The sequence below is a fragment of the Acanthisitta chloris genome, unplaced genomic scaffold, assembly GCF_000695815.1.
Source record: "Acanthisitta chloris isolate BGI_N310 unplaced genomic scaffold, ASM69581v1 scaffold11073, whole genome shotgun sequence".
Classification (NCBI taxonomy): Eukaryota; Metazoa; Chordata; class Aves; order Passeriformes; family Acanthisittidae; genus Acanthisitta; species Acanthisitta chloris.
Genome location: NW_008664333.1, coordinates 67,580 through 88,875, shown reverse-complemented (window position 1 = coordinate 88,875; position 21,296 = coordinate 67,580). Strand labels below are relative to the sequence as shown.

Sequence of the window (21,296 nt, the reverse complement as noted above, 5' to 3'; positions counted from 1 at the left end):
ATGCCCTGGCAGGTATGATTAGAAGACAATGCTTTTGGTCCTGGGTATGTTAACAAGAAAGGGTCATGCTAATAATTGCAGTGGCAAACCTTTGAGACTGGATTTCGGTTTAGTTAAAGAAAATACTGTACACTGCTTTTGTCCAGGTGCACAGAAGCTTTAAAAAAATTAGACAAAGATCACAGTTAAATGTCTCAGTCTTCAGATGGGAAATATCTGTGAGGAGCAGTCAAACTACTTTCTCATGTGCAATGCATCCTGAAATTTGGTACTTATGTATCGAGCATGAAAGCCTTTCTTGTTGATGGTGTCATCTGTATGGAATCGAATCATGATGGAATCCCCTGCAGAGTAGATTTCTTCCAGAGGCTGCAGAAAAGGAAAGAAGACAGTGCTCAAGCCTGCAGGACTAAATAACTGTCTGCACTATGATGCTAGAGTTGAAGCTCACAGTGAAGACACATGGGCCAGTAAACACCAAGACTGAGCACTCACTACCTCCTGCCCTGATCTGCCTTCCTTGCTCTTTGTGCTTGAAGACTGAGGCCAGTTCACTCTGCAAACTCAATTCTTCCAGCTATTTTTTCACAGGACTCTCCAGATATTCTTATCCAGTCTTCAGGTTTACTCTAATTTGTTATCTTTTCAGTAATTGACACAATACAAACTGGACAAGCGCCCACTTGGGGCTCTCCCAGTGTTCTTTAGCAGCAAAACAACTTAGGTACATAACTTATATGACAACTCTGGTTCTCTCCCACACTCTTGTGACCTGCTACAACCTCCTTGTACTTCTCTCCAGTACCAACATTTTCCCAGCCATTCTTCAACTGTCAGTGTGCAGGTAGGATGATTACTACCCTGCTTCCCCAAATGTTTTCACACTGAGCTACTGTGCCTTTGTTTATTTTCAAGATCATTTCCCCAATTTGTGAGGACTTCTTCCACCACCTGTTCCCTGATTGTCCCTCTTTAAATTCTGTAAGAACCTTCTTCATTTCATTGCTGAAGTCCCAGAGAAATCACAGATACTCGGATTTTAAAAACCACACACCATTACTCATGCTAACAGAGTCACTCCTGTTAATGGGAATGCAGCTAACAGTTTAGGAGACATTATGCCATCCTGGAGACAACAAGCTGCTCTGGAAGTCTCTAAACCCATGCCACAGCACGGCTGCAATGTAACTTTGCCTCAAGCAGGAAATGACTGAGCATGAAACTGGCCTTTGGAAGCTCTTTCCCACATTTACACAACATTTTCATGGCAGGGCTGGGACACAGCAGCATGGCAGACTCATGCTGATGGACATGGCCCTGGGCTAGCAAGGGAGAGCCAGTCAGCAAGATTTTGTGGCCAACTCTGTGCATCAGATAAAATGGCTGCAATCTCTAGCAAAAGGGGAAGAAGGAAACCCCAGGCAAAAAAGGATTCTCATTACCAGTTTGTGACAGCTGCTCCTCTCAAAAAAAAACAAAAACGGTGTGAGAGCATCTTTCCTTGCCACCCCCAGTGATCCGTGTGAAACCACCACTATCATGGCTTACCCCTGAGCCACAGAAGCGTCCCAGACGGGGTGCAGTGCTGTCGTAACCATCATAAATCTCCATGTAGTCATACCCACAATCAGCCTCCTCCTCAATCTCGAATATCTGGAATATTAGCTCCACCCCATAACCATCTTCAGCTACAATCACCCATTCACAGTTGGCTTGACCTGGGTAGTTGTTGTCCCCAAACTGAGCATGGGAATACAGCTCCTGCGTTCGTACTTCAGCCTTTAAGAGCCCACCACACTCTGAAGGAAAAACAGGGCACAAAACAGTCTCTCAAAGGCATTACACCTCAAAATGAAGACTCATCTCACTTTTGGGCCAATCGTAAGCAGAGAAGACCTCCAGCTTGAAGTGCATGCAGATAAGTGAAGGTGATTAAACACTGCACCAAACTAACATAAACCAGTGAATTCTCCAGTCACCCATGAATCCAAAGACCCACATAGCATAGAGAAGCTTGGTTGCCCAGGGAGGTGGTGGAGTCACCAACCCTGGAAATGTTTAAGAGGTGTCTGGATCTGGTGCTGGAGGATATGGTTTAGAGGTCTCAGCAGAGTGGCAGGCTAATAGTTCAACTTGATGATTTTGCAGGTCTCCTCCAACCTTGATGATTCTTTGACTCTACGGTTCCTTTCGGTACAGAACATGCATGGAAAGAGGTGACCAGTTTAAATGGGAAGGATGAGGTTCTTGACACCTTATACTCAGTGAAAACATATTTTAGAAAGTAATTATTTTGCTCTTTGCACTTATCCTGTAGCTGAAATTCTGACCCAAAGTATTTTGTCAGCAGAAAGTTGAAGCACGTTAAAAAACTGGGGACCAAAACAATCCTTTTCTGCCCACACAATACACAGAAGTAGCCCTGTATACAGAACGTGTGTGTTTTGGTGTAAAATTTTTCTGCAGCCAATGAGGAAGATGCCTCTTTACCAGTCTCTCATGCACTGCCACTCAGAGCATGTTTCACCTGTTTACACTGGCAAGGATTTCAAATAAGTGAATGTTGGTACAACATGCCCACTTTGGGATGCCACAGATAAGAGGATCAAGCTGTGTCTGTCCACAGCACACCTCTGCTTCCACCATAATCAATCTAATGTGGGCTTGTTCAGTGCATGGGCCAATACATGGGCTAAATTGAATCACCTCCTTTTCTGAAGGTTGATGGGGAACACAAGGGGTTGCTGCTCAACCAAACACCTCCAATTTAAACAAAAGAGCATGTACAGGAATGTCTGATGCCAGGGCACCTCTGAGCTGTTGTAGAAGCTGTCATTTATGACATGGTGTCAGCAATGGTCTGGGAACTGAATATACAACCACTTAAAATTCAGCAAAGCTTATTTGGGAGAAAAGTGTATCTAGTTTTGCTGAGTGAAATAGGCAGTGAGACTTGATGACATCTTACGGCACTGGGGTACTGGCAGGCCACCAGCTTACCTGTGCTGTGCTTTGCCTGGAAACCCTTCCTTTGCACAGAAGCATCGGAGTAAAACCTGAGGAACATCTTGTTGCTAGAAGCCACTACAGGGTCTGGTTTCTTGCTGCCACAGAAGCGGCCAAGGATAGGTGACTTGCTGTTGGGCCCATCATACATTTCTAAGTGGTCATAGGCACATTCTTGATGCTGTTCAATCTCAAACTCATTGAAGGTCTACAGAAAGAATATGGAGAAATACGACAGACATCTATAAATCTGAGTATGTGATCTATCAGAGACTGAAATGTCCAGTGAGAAACAGATCAAATCTGTTCCACTCCTCCCACAAACTAAAACAGAATAGTGTGCTTTCAGTGGCATCTCAGGGTGGCAAAGCTCAGAATTCCATATCAATATGCCATGTTACCTTAGCTTTGCTGCCTCATATGGTTGTGTGACAGTCTGAAAGCCTTATAAGCACTTATTTGTCCTGCTGGAATCTGCACCCAGCACACCAAATGGGCTGTTCTTCAACATTACTTCTCCTGAGCATGGAGATTATTTCCCCCAGTGCATGGGTGAGGTGCACAGCTTTGGGCATGTCCTGCCATGTGCATCAGGCCGTGTTGTAAAATGGGCCTGATGCCTCTCCCTCAGAGGGGCTGGGGATGCTTCACCACCACCTTATGCAGATATGACCCAGACAGAGTGGCTCACAAGGAGGGGTAGGGGTGGGAGGGTATGTTATACCCTCTGCCAACAGAGAGCAATACTCCACAGTTTTCAGCTGCTGGAGTCTCCTTCAAGTTGCCTCTCCTTTGCCTTGTGTCCCTCTGAGACATTCTGCCCTTTTGCAGGTCAGGGCAGCCTCCCAGGACACTCTCCTCCATGAGCCCCAAACAGGACCTGCGGGCATCAAACTCCCACTCACACAGTGCTGGTGGTAAGTCACTTCAGCTCCTCACAACCCATCCTGCTTCTCTCCTCACACTCACACTCCCTGTTTACTCACTACTTTAACTCTGTGGCCTGGAGTTGCAGAGATGTCCCAGGTGCATTCTTTCCGGCTGGGGTACTTGTCAGGCCAGTTTGGACTGCTCATTGTTCCCTCTGCACCACTCAGCTTGTGCTCACAACCAGCTTGAAGGAGAGAGATCATATTGAGGTGAGTCTCACATGGGAACCCTGTAGTGTCCTACATTCTCCTCTCTGCCCACTGAGACCCTCAACAGGGCAGAGATAGGAAAGGCTTCAGTCACCAAACAAGACCTTTGAGCATTGCTGCACAGTTTTGGTGACTTTGCCCCATAATTTTTTGTCAGCTGGTGAAATAAACTATGTCATTCCCCTGGGCCTCACTAACCTCATTCAGATCCTCACTCTTCAGTGTATTCTCCTGTTTCTCCACATCATCTGCCCCGTTCCCAGGGCCATAGTGTCAACCCCTCCACTGTGTTGACTCTGATGCTACCTCAGCCTTGCATTGTTTTGCTAACTTGGAAAGCTGAATCAGGTCATAGAGATCAGACAAGGACCAGAGACCATACACATGGAAGGCCATGACAGCACACAGCAGGGATAGGGGTGCAGGAGGAAAGGCAATTTTGACAACAGCAAGTGGTTAGATCAACCCATCCTTTCCCTTCTGACTCAAACCCAATAATGAAACGAAGCAGCAGTGACCAGTCTAATGGTGATGTCTCACAATTGCTCCTTTTGCTAGCCCAAATTCTCATCCCCACCCTGTCGATCCCCCATGGCCATATAGAGGGCAAGACTGGGGAGTGGATCAGTCCTCTCTTCCTTTTTCTAGGCATTTTTTAAGCTAGCTGGGGCTTTTTCAGTGCCCCAAGCTGGTAGACTGTACAAACTTCCTTCCAACACAGGGCAGGAAGTGCTCTGAATCAAACTGTGTTTGAAGTACCAGGTCTTTCCCAAGGGCAGGGAGTGGGGACCTTACCTTCCTTACAGTCATGGCCATTTTCATGCAGCATGAAGCCATTTCTGCACTGGCATACATAGCTCCCAAAGGTGTTGATACATTCGTGCTGACAACCACCATTGTCTTTGGAGCATTCATCCTTGTCTGGGCAGGATCAAACCAACAAACACTGAGTTGACAGTGAGACAGACTACCACATCACCAGCTCTAAGTCCCATACTCAGACTGGCAGATAGCAGTGCTAAACCTCCAACCTCTGCTACTGGATTAGTCCAGTCAGCTTTTTAGCCCAGATACTGTTCAATTGTTTTTCATGCATCACAAATGTGCTTTATTTTATAATGTAAGTTTAGTGGTTAAAGACTCCCATCTAAAAGAAACCTATAGCAGTGCCTCATTCTTTTAAAAGAGAGTCCAGGAAAAGTATCATACAAATTCACTAGCCTAGGCAAAAATCTACTGACCAGTCTATATTTTCAAGTTCCTATGTGCTCTGATAAGCCTCCACTTTTAAAGAGCTCTGTCTGAGAGCTCACACAGACAGATGGTGAAGAAGATCTAAGTATGAGTTGCTCCCTGAAGCTGAAATATGCCCCAGTGGATGTTGACTCCTGTGTGTTCAGGAGTATGCACTCCTGAATCACACTGTTCTGGGCATGGGATCTGTTCATGGTTTTCTGACCAATTTAATTTATAAGCAGTTTATCTCCAACTTTTCTTGGGACAGTGCCCTACCTGAATCGCATTAACCTCATCTGTCTCCTTGCTCCCAAACGTATTTCTAGATGAAGCATACCCACCTCATCCTTCCTCCTGTTAGATTTAATAAATCAAATCCATAGCCCTGATTCTACTCTCACATGTCTTAATTCAAGGCCATTTTGCCTGAGCATCCTCCTCAAAAACATTTATGTTCTTTGGCCTCTGCTGAAAGCACAGCACAAAATCAAATTTCTACTTCCAAACAATATACAGTTAACTTTTAGAACTGCCTGCCAACAAGGTACATCACTGGCACAAAGGATTCAGAATAGAGGATGAGAAACTTCCACTAGCAGGCATCGCTTTGATGGGAATGATTGCTATATAGAACACTACTCAAAATTTTCCAAATCTCATAGTTTTAGAGGAAAAAGCTTTCCTTCAGTGACTCTAGGGACAGAAATAACTTCTAGGATTGGGTTCCCCATTGCTTCCTGCTGTGGAAGGACTTGGGGCATTGATGAAATCCATGCATCTCCCTGACACCTCACTGTGAGACTGGACCATACACTGCACTGAGAAACTAACATGAAGGTGACACAGAACAGAGCAACCATGCTTTTAGATGCAAATAACGATGTCAGGCTCTGCCTGAACTGACAGGAGGTTGAAGAAAATTTACCAGATCCAAGGGGTTTGGTCAGAGGAAACAGCTAAGCAAGTGAAAGCCACGTACCAGAGAAGTAGTGAACTTTAAAGCCTTTCTTGGACACTGTGTTGTCTGATTTGAACTCCAGTCTCATGTTGTTGCCATACGATGTGATTACTTCAGGCTTCTCTGAGCCACAGAATTTGCCATGTAACTTGGAGTCAGAAGCCAACTCACTACGAACCTCAACATAGTCATATTTACACACCTGCCAAGAGAGGAGGAGATTTCTCAGCTCTGTGGACTTGGAACAGGGCACTTCAGAGGAAGAGGACAGAGGCTTTCCTAAGAAGGATTAGAAACAGCCTTGTAATCAAGCACACTCCTAACTTCCCAAAAATCTTCTCTGTCATTTTTCTTACCCCTTTCCCTTGTTGCCCTGACCTCAAAGCATGGGTGTGTTTGTCAGAATATAAAAGGTTCCATTTAATTTAGCTAAAATAATTACTCCCATTTTACCTAAGAGGCTGACTGTGCTGAAAGAACTTCAGCAGCCTAGTGAATTAAGGAAGTGTCACTGCTCCCATTTACAATGGGAAAGTGAAACCTGAATGCTTGGTTCAAACTCAACCCTGCCCTTGGCAGGGCAGAGAACTGACTCTTTCATTTATCCTTTTCCTGCTAAAGCAGCACTGGGGAAGTGGGGGATGGGTCACCTATTAGGGATGGAAAATACCTCCAATTATGCAAAACTGGTAGAGAAAACAAGCCCATTGTGCTGGTTTTGGCGGGGGCAGATTTAATTTTCTTCACAGTGGCTAGTACGGGGCTGTGTTTTGGATTTATGCTGAAAACAGGGTTGATTATAAGGATGTTTTTGGTATTGCTGAGCAGCATTTGCACAGTCAAGATCTTTTCTGCTTCTCATACCGCTCCACCAGTGAGCAGGCTGGGGGTGCACAGGGAGCTGGGAGGGGACACAACCAGGAGAGCTGATCCTAACTGACCAAAGGGGTATTCCATACCATATGATGTCATGATCAGTATATAAAGTGGGGGTAAAGGAGTAAGGGGGGACATTCGGAGTGACAGTGTTTGTCTTCCCAAGTAACCATTACGTGTGACAGAGTCCTGTTGTGCTGGGGATGGCCGAACACCTGTCTGTCCACGGGAAGCAGTGAATCAATTATTTGTTTTGCTTTGCTTGCATGCACAGCTTTTGCCTTATCTATTAAACTGTCTTTATCTCAATCTACGATTTTTTCTCACTTCTACCTTTTCAATTCTCTCCTTCGTCCTACAGGGGGAAGTGAGTGAGTGGCTGTGTGGTGCTTAGTTGCCAGATGGAGTTCAACCATGACACTCACTTATAATAGAACAGCTTTAATCCTTCCACTCTATAGAGAAAGTAGATCCAGACTTCAAGGAGAACAATCACTGTTATTGGTGTAATTATATCAAGGGCAGGAAAACAACCAGAAGCTCCACCAGTAAGACAGAGCCTCCTCTTCCTTGAGGAATCCCCAAGGATTTATCCAGTTCTGAGTTAGCCAATAGTCCCACCTCTGAGATGCAGGGACTGGTTACGTACATCATTGCCTTCCAGCTCAAACACTTCGAACTGCAGAGAGATCCGGTACTGGGCTGGAGCTACCACCTGCCAGACGCAGTTTTTGTTAGTAGGATATTCCTTGGGCCATCCAGGGCTAGTAATGGTCCCATTGAGCTTGGTGATGAAGCCTCCACAGGCAGCTGGAGAGGCAATAAATGAACACAAGTTTTACTTGGTTCTGTTCAGACACACAGATTGGGCCACAGTTAACTAGGAAATGAATCAGGTCCTGATTTGTGGCACATTTTGAATCCCAGCCTCCAGAACAGGTTTAAAAGGCTGGGAACCACAAAGAAGACAGAAACCTCACCTGCTATAAATCACCAGTGAAACACACAGCCAGGCTATGGCCCTCAGAGCCACCATGTAAGTTGATCTCCTTTTTAATCTCGACTCTTGGGCTTACTGTGAATCAGTTGACTTGACATACACAATACTGTTATAAAGGCCAGCTTGGTAAATTCACCTACACTCAGTCCTAAATCCTTACTGTTTCAAGTTTATCAGTTTAACACAATAATTACAAGATAATGGAATCCTAGGGAAGACACCCCTGTCAACTCCTCAGGGGCTTATTATATGTGGACTGCATCTTCTCTGGGGAAAATTGAAGACAAACTCAAAGACTTGGATTTATTATCCCATTTCCTTCAAAAATTTAGGACATCTCAGCTTCATCCTCTTGTGGGAGGGCAGGGCTTTTACCTCAAAGGAGTCAACCTCAGTTTGCTCTTTTGCTGCAAAATTCTATAGGCAATGAAACAATTTTATTTTTTTTACTTTTTCTTGCTGTTTCTTGAGAGTAATGAGATATGGCCAGATCATTAAAACCCAAAGGGTTAAAAGCTTTCTATGTATTTCTCCCAGCATCATCTTGTGTTAAGATAACTAACCCAAGAAAGCATTTTCCGTATAGTGTAGCAAGCGTGTCTGGAGAAACAATAGCAATTTAGTTTGACGTATATTGCTACAATTTCAAAGATTATCCTTCCTGTATTGCCCAAAAGTGAAGTTTAAAACAGGAGGTTAAGAGTGAAGTTCAAAAAACGCTTGCCAAGTTAGGCCAAGTGCATTGCTCAAAATTGCACACACCTAATTGCCTTCACCAAGTCGTCAACCTTCCCCAAGCAGTTTGACAAAAGCTGAAGTCAGGGCAAACCATGTGACTTTGAGAACACCACTCACAGCGTGTGGAGCTCCCTACATGTCTCAGCTGACAGGCAGAGCTATAAGACAAGAACAATGGGTGGATTCTCACCATGCCAACAGCTGTATTGTTAGCAGGAGCAAATCCCTACATGTCTCAGCTGACAGGCAGAGCTATAAGACAAGAACAATGGGTGGATTCTCACCATGCCAACAGCTGTATTGTTAGAAGAGCAACCACTTGTTGCATGAGATTAACTGTATAAATAGAAAGCTGACACAAACAGTCTCTATTGAAGACATGGGGTATTTTCTTCCATAACAGAGGAAGGGAATTTATTCCTCAGTGTGGAGAATGTCTGTTTTGCATGCAGGCAAAACACTGACATTATATCGATATTTATGAAGTACATTTCTTTTAGGAAAAAAAAGTAAATCCAGCTTTAGATTTAAATACTTTTGGGCCACTCAAAGGTTAGGTAGTAATGCCCACCCTCCTTTATGCTGCACTGTGGGAGATATGGTCTGAACAGCAATCTCTGGCCATGAAAGACAACTGGTTTTAGAGATGTTTACCAGTAGAGAATCAAGAGTATTTTTAGTTTTTCAACTAAAACTTGTTTTTCAATGGAAGATGTTGACAAAAGAAAATTTTCAGGTGGGGGAAAATAAACTGAAACAAAGAGGATGTAGGGGCAATGAAAATCGTCTCCAAGACTGTTCAGTTTCACTATGAGCTGCCATACTATAGACATGCCTCTATCTGTAGGTTACTTACCTTCACAGCTCTTTTTATCAGCTGTCAACTCATAGCCAGGCTCACAGGTGCATTTGTAACTGCCCAGTGTGTTCTCACAATGCTGCTCACACCCACCATTGTCTGGCAGTGAACATTCATCCATCTCTGTCAGGAGGAAACCAGAACAAGTCACACTTTCCTGACCACCCAAACCCCCTCATATTCCTCATGCAACACTTCTGGACAGAAGGAACAGACCACTAGTTGCTGAGCAGAGCTCACAGAGCAGCCACTGCAGCAAAACTTACGAGTGCTAAAGCACTAACACCAAAACCATGAAGCTGTACAATTACTGTTACTAGTCAACAGCACTTTTTCTGGACAGGAGCAGGAAGACATTGTCTCATATAAAGATTTCACAGCCCTTTGCTCTTATTTGCCTGCATTGTTGGTGTCTTGTTTGTTTTAAATTCCTCATGCTCTGGACTGACTTGCATTATTGTGCCCACAGCAATGGAGCTGAGGGAGGTCATACCCCACTGAACAGGGTGCAGCAAAGGAGCTGGGAGGACACGCCAGTACTTCTGCCTTTTCATAGACACATGAAGTATTGCTACCCTAGACTTTGAAGTGAGGTTCTTTAATCACATCTCAATAACCTGAACCAACATTTTAATATACAGATAGCCAGATGTATTGGCTTCTCACTCTGACTCCTGATTCCACATGCATACCTTAATAAATGGTTTTAGTAACGTTGTTGTGGTTTGGCCTCAGCTAGCAGCCAAACTTCTACCCAGCTTCTGGTTCACTCCCTGGGCCCTCACTCCAGTGGAACGGGGGAGAATACACAAAGAATAGGAGAAGAAAACTCCTGGGTTGAGATAGACAAATTGCCCAACAATTACTGTGGTGGGCCAAACAGACTTAACTTCAAGGAATTTAACTTAATTTATTACCAATTAATATAAATATTTGAGTACTGGTTTAGGTATTGGGAAACAAAAGCTGAAAACAAATGTTAAAACACTTACAAAAAACATATTTCCACCCCCTTTTTCCAGCTCAACTTCACTCCAGGCTCCTCTCCACCTGCCTTGTACCCCAACTTACACTCAACCTCTTCAGCAAAGCCATGGGCATGTAAAGGCAGGAGGGGATGGGAAGTCACAGTCACTACATGACTCTCTGTCTCCTTCCTTTTCATATTTCCCCACAGTTCCAGCATAGGTCCTGCACAGGCTGCAATGAACATCTGCTCTGCCATGAAGGATCTTTACATTCTCCTCCTCTGATGCTGGTACTACCCCTGCTATTTTACACTTTGTTCCCTCCTCTCTCCCTATCATTTTTCACTTGTTTTAAACATGTTTTCACAGAGGTGCCACCAGTCCAGCTGATGGGCCCAGTCACATGTCCTGCTCAGCCAGCTTGAACTGTCTGTCTGGCATGGGCAGCCCCTGCAGCATTCCACTGCCAACAGCTTGACACTTACACCCTACATAACATTCCAGTAATAGTTACTGCTATGTAGATGAAACAGGAAGAGTCTTGACCAGATAGGCGACCACTGTACTTCCCTTCCAGCTGAAATATTCTGTTTTCTTCTATTGATTGTCTTCCTTCAAAGCCTTCCCACAGTCAGAAACCCTCACTGCAACAGTTCCAGTGCAAACAAATATTATTTTCTGGCTTCTGTTTGTGAATTCACTACGCAGAAAGAGTAATTCACTATGAAGAAAGCAGAGCATTTCTTTGCTACTCTGTGCTTAGGTACAGGTTCAATAGTTCTAAACTGGCTGTTAAATCACTTGGTTGAGAGAAAAGAGAGGCTGCAACTCCTATAATCATCAAAAATCTCTGTGATCTGTCTTCAACATGGGAAGAATATGTCCTGGATATGGACAGGTATATTTCACAAAGTATTGTCTTTCCTCTAATGTTTGCTGTGAAGAAGAAATGCACAACAATGTAAGTCTCAGATAAGCACATCATAACTAATACTACAACCACATACAAAATAGGCTTCAAGGATACAATTTGTTACCAAAATTAAGATAACTAATAAAAGAATAATCCTACAGCTTTCCCTTGAGATATCATGGAGAGGACATGAGGTAATTGCTCTTCATATTTTCCTGACATTGCCTCTTGGATGTGACCAATGCTTACTCTCTCTGAGCTGTTTGCAAGTTCATTTTCTCTGAAAAGTTAAAAGATACCACTGCATCTTCTCACAAAGCATAGCATTCAATTCCATCCTTAACTCTGTTTGGGTTTTTTTGAGCTAAGTTATTTTCTTTCACTGTTGTAAGACATGTGAGTGAAGCTGTATTCCTTTCATAATTCATTAAGGCAAAGCTGACCCTTTGCTCGGTCAGCTATGAGTGGCAGTCTAAAGAGTGCCTGCAGAGCCACCTGTTTTGTCCATGACACACTCGGTAGTCACAATCCCTCTGGATATGGAGGTACAGGTTGCAGACTTCATTTCCCAGCTTGAAACTCCACATGCAGTCTGCAAGTGTGTCTACCCAGCTTTTGCACAGACATCAGCTCTGCCCACAATGCAAGCTGGCTAGAAGTTGTGTAGCTACAGCTACTCTAACACTTAGTCCAAACAAATAGCCTTTGCTCCTCAGCTGAATTTATTGGCATGGACTTAGAAACACCTTAACCATCCACAGTTTCTGGGTCAAATATGTGAAGTCTGAGTAGACACTGACAGATGTCTGCCAGCAAAAACTCCACAGAAAATACCTGTGTCTGCAATTGCATAGCGTGCATGTTTACACATTTTTACATAAAAACCAAATATGTTTATTCTCGACTATCTGTATCATAAGGAAAGCACCCCAGGTTCAGGTGTATAACTTTCTCCCCCTACAAACTTGCAGGGGAATCCCATATTCTAGAGAATGGCTTGCTGTTTCTCCATGTAGTGCTAATTCCTGCAAGACATCTCTGCCACAGTCAGCAGGCACTGTGCACTCCTGAAAGAAGCCAAGGTATCTTTATGAAGAAGTATTCAGCATGTCTTTGTGGAACCTGAGAAGTTTAAACAAGGAAGTTCAGGCAGTGTGAGAGTTGTTCAGGGACTAGAATTAAACACCACACTATTTGCCAGTTATCTTGCAATAACACTTTGTCACAGTCCATTAAGATCTCTCAAATTTACAGGACAATGTACTCTGTGAATTAAGCTTTGTTTATCTATTTGTTTTCACATAAGTGCATGGTTTAAAAATTATGGATTATAAATTATGAAATCTTATTATTTGAATGGTGAATAAGTGAATTCATGTGATAGTCTGAGCAAGGGGGATTGAGCCCTCACATGTTTATTTGTTCTATTTCTTAATGTGCTCATGCAATAAAGTTTAATTCACAGAGTACATTCTCCTGCAAATTTGAGAAATCTAAATGGACCATGACACCCTTAACACAAGAGAAAAGTTAAAGTAGAAATAAATAAAGGACTTATGCAATCCAAATATTGGCGCTGCAGCTATTACTTCTGTCCAGCTGTCAGTGAACCTAAGAGAAACATGGACTATCTATCTTGCAACAGCTTTGCAGGTGTTTTCCCAAGAGGTTAGATATTTGGTTCCTGCCTCTATCAAGTCATTAGGATGCTACCAAAGGACCATCTACAGGGTCCAGCTCTTAGGAAAAAAAAAAAAAAGGCAAAAAACTTAGTCTTGCTTGCATCTTCCTGAAGAGAATCTCAGTTTAGGAACACTTTTCTCTCCTAAAACACTCCTAGTTCTATTTTCTGGGACTCTACTTGCATTCAGATTTACCCTCTCTCTGGAGGTTTCTTTTGGAATAGGACTTAGGCAAAGAGTTGTTTTTAACACTCCCTGTGCAGTATTAGTACCTTCTTTGACAATGTCCCCTGGCATGGCTAAATGGAGGTGACATTCTGTCCAGTTGTGCAACACCAGGTGTTAGTGTCTGTGCTGATACCTGCCCAGCAGGCCTCCTTTCTGTCCTAAACAGGGAGGTGGTATTCATGCCTCAGCATCAAATCCCTCTAGACCCTCGAAGCAATTTGTATATAAACTTGATATATGGATGTACAGACATGTCTAATAGTCCTTAACTTAACTGGTCATTTCAGGATGGCAGTTGGTTAAGGGATGACTTGTCCCCAACCTTGACTGTGAGAGGTACCAGATCACATACCTTTAAAGAAATTTGCTGCAAAGCCTGCTTTATTGATGGTTCCATCAGATGCAAACTTCATCCATACTTTATTTGAACTGGATTTGATGTCTTCTGGCTTCTCATAGCCACAGAAGTGGCCAATCAGTGGGCTGTGTTCAGTAAGGCCATCTCGGATCTCCAGGTAGTCATAAGAGCACGCGTCGTGCCATTCAATCTGCAGTGGGAAAAGGATGTGCCTGTACCTCGCTAGTACTAGGTAGTTGGCTCATGGCTGCCACTGAGCTCTCCTGCAGTTGAAATTGCATTAGAGCCTGAGCACATCTCAGTTCTACCCCTATTCATGCCTATCCTCCAGTGAAACCCAGTCCCTGACTATCCACAAACTGCTTTTCCATGAGAAGCTGTAAGAAACAGAGCAGAACAACTACAAACAAAAAGGTTCAAGGAATAGCTATGGGGTCATAGGTAGGAGGTAGTGGTGTCAGCCCTTTGCAGGACAAGCCTGGTAAACGTACACAAGGCACAGGAACCTATGGGATAGATGGATTAATGCACCAACCAAGGTCCTGCCCACTCCTTATACACCAGTAGTCAGAAATAGGCCACTAGGCACCTAGCTAAGAGTGTAAGACATCCTTTAACCAGTAGGAGAAAATCTTTTGTGAACTCTTCAAATCCTGTCTGCCATCTGGGAACATGATGTTTCTTTGGGGAGTCACATCCTGCAATCTGCCAAGTCCCAGTAACACCAACAAGAGTGTTTTGCCTGGATTGTGACCATTTATTTTCATTTGATCAGAGTGGAAATTTAAGGACTCATGAGTCCCTATTTAACATCATGGATACTTTTCTCTAACAGTTTTTGAAAAACTCATATTATTTAAAATTTGGCTTCAAAATCTCTGAGCAAATTTCTGTTGAGGATAAACAATATTATGAAGTAGATAAAATATATATTTGTAAAATTATTATTTACACCACTTTCTTCTTCATTTTGAAGGATCTACACAGGCAAAGTATTATCTGCAATATAATACACAATGACATTTCTCACCTCAAAGGCTTGGAATGTGATTCCTATGTGAAAACCCTCAGAAACTGTGATCTTCCAGATGCACTCTTTGGAAGGTCTGTAGTCATCTGGGTAATTGGGAGATTGGATCTGTCCAGCATCTTTGTGAATTTCTCCACCGCAAATAGCTTTGTAAAAACAAACAGCAAAACCATAAGACTGCAGGTTTTTCCTTAGGTAAAGCCTGCTCCATACATACCTTCCTCGTTCAAGTCTGTATCAATAGCACTTGTTATACAAAGGCAACACACAAGTCATGGAAGTTTTTACAAATTCAACATCGCCTCTTAGTGACAGTGTTTCCTGTGTTGCTGTGCCAACATCCTTAGAAGGCGAACTCACTGGGACAGAGAATTTTTATGAATTTGTGTTTCATACTCCTGGTCACCTTCACATCTGCTTGAAATCTACTACCAGCATTAAGAACCAAGAAAAGTTTGCCAAAAAGAATTAAAATAATAAAAAAATCCCAAACCAAAGAACCAAAACCACCCAAAATAAAAACAAATTGCGAATCTAATCCAGCCACACGATGGCAATATTAGCAAGCATGAGTAGAGCTGCTCACCACGAGACCATCAGGCTGACGGTTATACAGAAAAATTTCGTTTTAGTGCCAAAAGTAAGAATGAGTAAGTTAAAAGACCAAGAAGAGAAAATGTAATGATAATGTAGTTTAATACAAAACTAGGAGAGACCTCAAAGACAACATCAGCTCAGCAAAATTGTTTGCAAAACTATGTAACAAATGATAGTAAGATCACAGGCTAAACCTGTGTTACCCCATGATGTATGACACACATGTTTACAAAAGACATGAATGTTTTGGCTGTGTTTAAAGTCAAGCAAACAAAAGCACTGACAGTAAGTACAAGAGAGATGGTGCTGCAATGGCACCTGCCAGACATCAACCATCCTCACCCTTGGTGGGTTCTCCCCACAACGCACTGCATTAGCGATTCCCACGTGGGTCTCCCTATAGTGTCCTGGAAATTGCTTGTATTGGGTAACACTATCTTGTTTTTGCACTGTAAGCTATTGATGTTTAACTGCAACCTAGTTAAAAGCACTGTTTCATTACTGCAGTGCTAAGCTCTTAGAGAATCGCTGCTAAAGCACCACCAAACAGTTGTACCCAAAATTCAGCTGCAGAGTACAGATAGATTGCAGTTAGAGTTCATATATTCAGAGCTATAACTGGTGCTACAGAGAACCTCTCAGGGACCCTTTAAAGAACTGTGTCCCTGTAGAAGAAGGACTATAAGAGCAGAGAAGTGACTTTTTTTCTTAAGAGCCGTAAAACTGACAGCCAACAAATAATATTTTCTCTATCCATTGCAGTAGTTCACATTGAAATTCAGCTGAGTGTCAACTATGCTTGGAAAAGCCTTTCTGGAAAAAGGAAAGAACACCTGCTGAGCCTGAGAAGGTTCATCTGAGAGTCTGAGAAGGCAGTAATAATGACAAATTCGGGGCTGCCAGCAGTGCTGTAGGGCAAAACCGCCAACATCTTCCCATCTTGAATCTCATGAAAGAAAAGAAACAGAATGACTGAACTATGAGGACACTTTCACTACATTAACTGTCATTTAGTATCAAGTAATTCTACCATCATATGGCTAGATGCTTCTGCCTCTTTCCTCCCATCTTCCAAAAACTTTAGGGCCAAGACTTGGAGGAATCCAAATCCAAAAGTCAATTCTCACCCACAGACCTCTCAGTAAAGCTCAGATGCACTAGTGTTCTCATTAAAGCAGAAGACAGAGAAGCAGTGCTAAACCCACTATTCAAGAAAGTTATTATTATGTGAGGGAGGAGTTCAAAAGAGAAAGAGGAACTAATGGCAACACAGAAAGATTTTGAACAAAAAATGATAGCAAATTAGACGTTTAAGGGCAATCCCTCCTAGAAATAAAAATTGCCTTCATTGCCTAAGCACAAAAGACACAAAACAGCTTGGCCAGCCACCTGACAATGGAGGAAAGAAACAAGCCATTATTAGAGCTTGCATCAGAGGGGAAAAAGGGATGATGGAAGATTTTTGGAAAATCTCCTATTTCAGCAAATAAATTATGGAGAGAAATGCAGATAGTCTCACTAGCTGCTTCTCTGACAAGCAGAGGGTGAGGTAAGAAAAGAACTGTGCAATGAGCCATCACTGTTTCTGTAGTACAAGGTGGTTTCCACCAGTCATATTCTGTGCTTGCTCTCAGGCAGAGCCATAGATTTCATACCTTTCCAATGGGAAATTTCTTGCAGAAAAGGGTTACATAAAAAGAGGAGGCAGTAAAATATGAACAGTTGGATTTTGTTTGATCACTAAGTTGCTCTACTCAAAAGTCAAGTGAGGCAAGTATTGCTCATATTTGATGAACCTTCAGGGATCATTTATAAATCAACAGGAAATATGGGAAATTATCAAGAGAAAAGAAAGTCACTTTGCAAAGTGACTTTAGAATGTAACCAATGTGAATTTTTTTTCTTCCAATAACATTTAGTAAATTGAAGCATGATGCCATATTAACAAACATGATGAGGAACAGAGAAAATGGTTCCCAAAAACATTCCTCACCATGCTATTTTTTTAAGTTGGAGCAGATATCACTGGGGAATAGTCCACTGTAAGAATTAAGCTGACTAGCCCACCAAATCAATAAGCCAAAATAAAACAGAGACACACTAGTTTGATCACTTCTAATTCCAACAAACAACCATAAAAAGAGTGCTACAAATCACATGGTCCAGGCAACATCTGCTTTTCAGGAGAGATGTACAAAAATAAATAAATCAGGCAAGCTACTTCTGTCTCTAGGGCAACAATTCCTGCAGAAAACAGATATTTCTCCTGTGAAACAGATTTGCTAGCCCCACACTGCTGTGATATCCTCATATGCTTTATTTGCACTTCCCTCACAGTCCCATGTTTGCTTCACTTCCCTCTGTTAGTACCATTATTCATGAGTTTATTGGACACTTGGGCACTGGGTTTCCAGCATTGTGTTTGTTCCTGTGGCTGCAAAAAGAAGATGATGCAATGTCAATACCAAGACAGCCAAACTCAGTACTGTTGACAACACTGGTATTTCTAAGAAAATGCCTGCTGCCCAGAGAAAAATGAAGGCTTTGAATACATTTTAGAATTGTTATTGTAAAAAATAAGCATATATGGAAAAAGGATGTTACTGATTTGTAGTGACTGTGGTAGTATTGCTCCTCCTCTGCTTTCATCATGCCAGTGCCATGCAGGTTTCTTAAGAACCTGACCTATAGAAGGTCTGTCATGCTAATTTCCAATCTTCTGTAAGCAAAACACATAAGGGAGAAACCAATCTTTGTATTTAAGCAAAAAAAAACCCCCAAACTCCAGACAAATTATATAAAATGTATGATCCCAAACAGAACTTTGCCTGTTAAAATAACTGAAAGAAACTCCTGTTACACTTGACACTGCTGCTTGCAGGGACTGGTTAGAGCAAACAGGACGTGGTATATATATGGAAACTATTGCTTTGTGTCCCTATCCTGTTGTGCCCCCCAAAATGTGATGATCTAGTTGGAAGACCCATGCCTTGTCTACTGAAACAAACCACAAAATCTGCCAGTTCCCATAAAAAATAGAGTGTGGCCATATCTAGCCATGTGGTGCAGCATAATTCTTGCTGATCCCATAAAATCCCAGTATCCTGTTCTGGCTGCTCCATACAATGTGACAGACTTTTAGCTAAGGGCTGTACCTTCATAGACCACAAAGAAGCCTTTGCCCAGGATGTTACTGCTGCTCCGGAACTCGATCCACAGCCTGCTGTCCGTGGAGATTACTGGTTCAGGAATCTTGTCACCACAAAATCTACCTAGAAGGCAGGAAAGAGGCAATGAAGACCTCCATGATCTCCTGGCTGATAGGCAGAACAGCGTAAGAGACATCTGTGGCTCCAGGAAGCAAAGTGCCTGTGGTTAAATGAGTTGTGCTTGTGTAAAACACCCTTTCTCTCCCATCACCTGTGCTTTTGAATGAGATTGTGTTCCCCCCTCCATTAATTCAAATTCTTTTCAAATATTAAGTAAATGAAAATTCTCTTCAGCTGGGAACAGAATCCAGTAGTCACAGAGGAAGCCTCTATTACCCTGGTAAATTAAAAAGGCCTCTTGTTTTGATCACATCATTGGTCAAATGAGCTGCAAGGGTGGGGAACCATCCCCTGTCCTTCCAGAGATGTGACATTAAGGGAACATCCCTTCCACCTGCAAGGCCTTGGAAGCTCCTTCATCATTTTACACCCAAGAACAAATTATCCAAGTCAAATAAAGGGCAGGGTATGGCCATGCTGATGAGAAAAAACCCACATTATTCTCTGCTCAGCTCCTCTCAGTTAAGCTTCTGCAGTCATTTAATATCTTTCAAGAGACCAAGAGCCTTTTTGCTCCATGGTTCCCCCAGCTCTGTGCTCTCTGGCATGCACTAGCACTCATAAATACCCAAATCCTGCCAGCAAGGATGAATCCTGAAACAGAACAGCTGCAGATGACATCTGTAGCCCAAATAACCTCAACAACATCACTTTGGTGCTCCTCTACCTATTCAAGCCAGAAGCTCATTAGAAAAACAGAGCGAGCACCAAATATGCACAGAGTCAGAAACCTGTACTTGGATCAGGAGCCTGCACAGCGCAAACATGGTTTTTCATTTCAGCTTAAAGCAGCAGGGTATACACTGAATTAACGTGGCCTTGGCACCCTGTCCAACTGAATCCCAGTGGAAATTTGACAGAGGCAGAGAGCAATTCTTCAGGTTGAATTCAGTCAGGACAGTGATGATAAGGATCTTGACCTTAAAATATCAGGCAAAGGCTTCTTTGAACAACACACACTGGGTAAAAATGCAGTTAATGCCTTACTTGAAAGACAGCATCTTAGTTTCCATTAGCTGGCTGGGAATGGCAGTTTCACTGCCCACTTTTTTTCTTTTGCAGAGTCACCCATCCAAATATTATTTTGGATCCAGCTTTACTCAGCTACTCCTGTGTTCCCAAGCTGCCCAGCACTGTTGGGGCAGCATGACAGCCTGGCAGTGTAGCAATAGCATCTCCCATCTTCACCCCAAATGGGGATGCTAAAAACCGCATCGGTGCTGCAAAGCTCCTTCCTCTAGGGTCACTGAGCAACTCAACTGCCTCCTGGATTTAGACTTGGAGTTTAACAAGGGTGTCAAGAAGAGGAAACACAGATGAGGAACCAGAATGAGCAAGCTCCTCAGAGGGTGATAAAGGGCCCATTCATAAAAAGTTACACACCATTTAAAGGCTGGGTTTTCACACACTTCCTTGGGAAAATATGCAACACACATATATTTTTTCTCTCCACAAGAAGCCCGTGCTTTCACAATTCACACTAATCCCCCTCCCCACCCCCTGCTGAATTGCCGTCTGTCTGCCTCTTCCGAGCTAATTTCATGGGCTCAGCCCCATGCGGGAGCTGTGGCCACTCATGTAGTGCCTCCTTCCAGATGGAAACACTCCCAAGTCCACCTGCACTAGGGGGACAGGGAAGTGCTTGGCTCCTGAAATACCTTTAAATTACTCGACAGAAAAAAAAACTAATGAGGAGCTAAGTTGCAGCTGCAGGAGAAATGTTACCTGATGCATGTGCAGCAGAGAACAGCAATAAATGTTGTCAACCCCAAAACAGGCAGGAAACAGTAAAGCCAGCTGCCAACTGCACTTAAAGGTAGGCCCACAGAAACCTGGAGAGCAGCATGGCTTCAACCTCTGCCCCTCACCTGGTACCAGGGCTAGGATGTCCACTAGGGCCAAGGAGAATACTCAAATCTCCCTAAGCCCTCTGACCCAATGCTGACTAGCCCAGTCCTGTGCTGCAGCTTGGGGCACAACCCCTCTAATATAGCTGGGGATGCTACACAACCTGATTGCTTCTTACCTTTCAGGTAGAAAGGGATGTTTCACATGTTTGGGACACCAAGGTTAGGGGACAAAGTCAGGATCAGAGCCAGCGGCAAAGCAGGTGGGACTCCTGAACTACTCAGGATGACAGAAGACTTGCAGTTACAATAGCAGGAGGCAGAGGAATAGGGAGGATGCAGAGGACCTGCACTTCCTAGAGATCTTTGGGAGCAGAAGCAGAGTAGAGTCCTTGCACAGTTTGACACCCTAGGCACAGTATAGCAAGTTGCCCACCAGACGTACAAAGGCTGAAAACACAGAGTACTGTGTATTTATAAAGATAAATACTTGAGAAATAATGGCAGAAGCTTGGGTCAGGAGCTGTATCGC

General features: G+C 43.1%; 1 protein-coding gene across 1 annotated transcript in view; it reads right to left on the bottom strand.

Moving 5' to 3' along the window:
- Positions 1-234: 234 nt before the first annotated feature.
- Positions 235-21,296, bottom strand: part of LOC103799015 (tolloid-like protein 2) — a 59,027-nt gene continuing 37,965 nt past the window's right edge. The window contains exons 11-21 of the mRNA XM_009071306.1: positions 18,744-18,860; positions 14,992-15,137; positions 13,956-14,151; positions 9,810-9,935; positions 7,865-8,025; positions 6,361-6,541; positions 4,941-5,066; positions 3,993-4,120; positions 3,001-3,214; positions 1,549-1,799; positions 235-369 (exon numbers count right to left, since the gene is read on the bottom strand). Of these exons, the coding sequence (XP_009069554.1) occupies positions 235-369; positions 1,549-1,799; positions 3,001-3,214; positions 3,993-4,120; positions 4,941-5,066; positions 6,361-6,541; positions 7,865-8,025; positions 9,810-9,935; positions 13,956-14,151; positions 14,992-15,137; positions 18,744-18,860 (1,781 nt within the window). The remainder of the gene's footprint in view (positions 370-1,548; positions 1,800-3,000; positions 3,215-3,992; positions 4,121-4,940; positions 5,067-6,360; positions 6,542-7,864; positions 8,026-9,809; positions 9,936-13,955; positions 14,152-14,991; positions 15,138-18,743; positions 18,861-21,296) is intronic.